Here is a 2,697-nt window from a genome sequence, read left to right as displayed (position 1 = left end):
TAGTAATGGTTCTTGACTTGGTGAATAGTAATGGTTCTTGACTTGGTGAATAGTAATGGTTCTTGACTTGGTGAATAGTAATGGTGCCTACAGAGGTGCATCATTAGCTATAGCAGCTGTAGTTGATGTCCAGTCCAGTAATACTGATCAATGGTAGAGTCTTTGGGCAAGACATTTCACCCACCTTACCTACTGATGGTGGTCAGAGGGTCCATTGGTGCCAGTGCATGGCAGTCCCACCTCTGTCAGTGTGCCCCAGGACAGCTGTGGCTACAATGTAGCTTACCACCATCAGAGTGTGAATGGTTGAAGTGTTCAGCACTTTGAAGTCTGTTGTGACTTGATAAGGCACTATGTAAGTTCAGACCAGTTACCAGTCTGTTAGACTCAGTGTAATGATGATTGCAATTGCCTTTCTAAACTCAATGTTTTATAAGACTAATATTGATTGACATTTCCTTACCTGCTCCATGTAGGTTGAATGACGTAGCATTTCAGACTAAATTACAGGTTTTATGGGACGTTCGCTCAGACGTTTGTTTCTACAACTTCCAGCTGCATTTATTAAATTTCTGTACTAAAGTTTATTGTTAAAAACCAGGCTTGTAAGATGTCTGTTGACATCTTAAATAAAACAAGTCAGGACTCTGTCGCGTTGAACCATTCCGTCAGGTGATTCAGTTAGAGTAGAAAACGACAAACGCATTGGTATATTTTGGTCTTCAGTATTGGAGCACCCCAAAGGTAAGGCACTTTATTATTTTTTTTATTTTGTTGAGCTGTTTGAACCTGAACAAGTCCTGAGGCTTGACTGTGTCACATTCTTCCTGTTGCCATGACACTCCTCCATCTTTATTTTACAGCCAACCCCACCTGCTCAGACCAAGGCACTTCCAGACAAAACACCCGCCGCTGCTCCAGCACAGGCTCCACCTCCTGACCCTTTTGAGTACTATGATGCTGGGAACCACTGGTGTAAAAACTGTAATGTTACCTCTGGTTCCATGTTTGATTTTTTCACGCACTTGCACAGCAAAGCTCATCGAAAGGTTTGTTTATAATAAGTTATCAGATTTAAAATCAGACTGAACATGAATCTTTATCAAAAAGTGATTTGATGTTTAATACTCTTCACAGCTCGTCTGTATTTTATTTTTTTCCAGACTCTGGACCCGTACCACCGGCCCTGGGCTTCAAGTCTCACTAAAATCTCCAAGAACACAATGGAAGCAGAGAAGCAAACTAAACCTGCCAAAGGTAGCGTAAAATGTCGCCTCATACTCTTGTGATGTCATCATAACATGTCATGATTTGGAGTCTGAGCCACTGAACGTTGTTAGCTATCTTCTGCTTCCAGGTGGAACTCATATTGGATCTCTGCTGCAGTTTCTCTGTCTCTTTATGAACAGTGCTAACTACGTGGCACTGCAGGAGAAACTTATGTTTACATCTCTCTCAGTTCTGTTGCTTTTCATGTGTCCTCAACAAAGATCCAAAGCTATTCCAATAATTTTCCATAATGTTCTGCTCTGAAGTAACCTTTGACCTCTTGACCTTCTGTTCCTGGAAACAAAACTTTCTCTGAAACTCTCTCCTGACAGGTCTCAAAGTGGTGATGTCCAGGTAAATATGATGAGCATCTTATTTTGTCACAGCTTGTGGGTTTCAAAAGTCCTGTTTGTGTTTGTCTACAGGTTCAGAGTTCCTGGTTCCTGTCAAAGGGTTCTATTGCCTGCTTTGCAAAGAGTTTTATGGAGATGCCATCTGTGCTGAAGAACACGTCATCACGCATGTTCATAATGAGAATTACAAGGTATTAAAGCAGGTGACGGGCTGCTTTGTTTAAACAGCCAGTAAACCTAAGGATTCCTTATTTCTTTTTCCTGCCAATTTCACAACCAACGGCTCAGGTCAGAGTTTCTGTTTTATTTCAACTTTGAACTACAGCTAGTCATGGTCAGATAACGGTCATAAAAGTCACTGTGCCAAAACCATGTTTCCTCACCATCCTACAGTTTAAATGCCTTAAAATGAGATAACAGAGACAACATATTTTGGTTTCCTCTATAAGTGGACCTGTTTCTTCAAGCCATCATTCAGGTGTGGATTGTAGCTGATAGAGAAAGAGTGGTTAGGAGAGTCTTACTGTACCCAGTTGGTCGCTGGTTCAATCCCCCATTCCAGCGGTCTCAGTTGTGTCAGTGGGCAAGACACTTCACCTACCATGCCCACTGATGGTAGTCAGAGGGGCCGGTGGCACAGGATGGCAGCCCTGCCTGTCGGTGTGCCCCAGAGCAGCTGTGGCTACATTGTAGCTTACCACCATCAGTGTGTGAATGAAGGATGGTAAATGAACTGTACTTAAATAGCTCCTTTCTATCCAATCATTTACCCATTCACACAGCACTCTATAGGTCTCTACAAAGCTAACATACTATTCAGTCTATGGAGACTAATCAGTGCCAATCACATTCATACAATGATGGGTCTGCATCAGAGGCAGTGGGGGTGAAGTGTCTTGCCCAGGGACACTTCGAAGGGACTAGCAGGGAATCTAACCGCCAACTTTCAGATTTAAAGGACAACTCCCTTAACCACTCAACCACAGTAAAGGTATGTAAAGCATCTTTGAGTGTCCTAAAACGCACTAAATAAGACCAATGCATTAATAAGTATTATGGCTTGTCTATATATATA

At 42.2% G+C, this 2,697-nt stretch overlaps 1 protein-coding gene across 1 annotated transcript in view; it reads left to right on the top strand.

Annotated features, from left to right (window-relative positions):
- The window catches only part of znf318 (zinc finger protein 318), a gene marked incomplete in the record, with an annotated part of 37,609 nt that overhangs the window by 29,506 nt on the left and 5,406 nt on the right, over window positions 1-2,697 (top strand). The window contains 3 exon segments of the mRNA XM_014027337.1: window positions 864-1,049; window positions 1,164-1,257; window positions 1,695-1,813. Of these exon segments, the coding sequence (XP_013882791.1) occupies window positions 864-1,049; window positions 1,164-1,257; window positions 1,695-1,813 (399 nt within the window).

Source organism: Austrofundulus limnaeus, unplaced genomic scaffold, assembly GCF_001266775.1.
Source record: "Austrofundulus limnaeus strain Quisiro unplaced genomic scaffold, Austrofundulus_limnaeus-1.0 Scaffold638, whole genome shotgun sequence".
NCBI lineage: Eukaryota > Metazoa > Chordata > Actinopteri > Cyprinodontiformes > Rivulidae > Austrofundulus > Austrofundulus limnaeus.
This window is presented reverse-complemented; position numbering and strand designations above follow the sequence as displayed.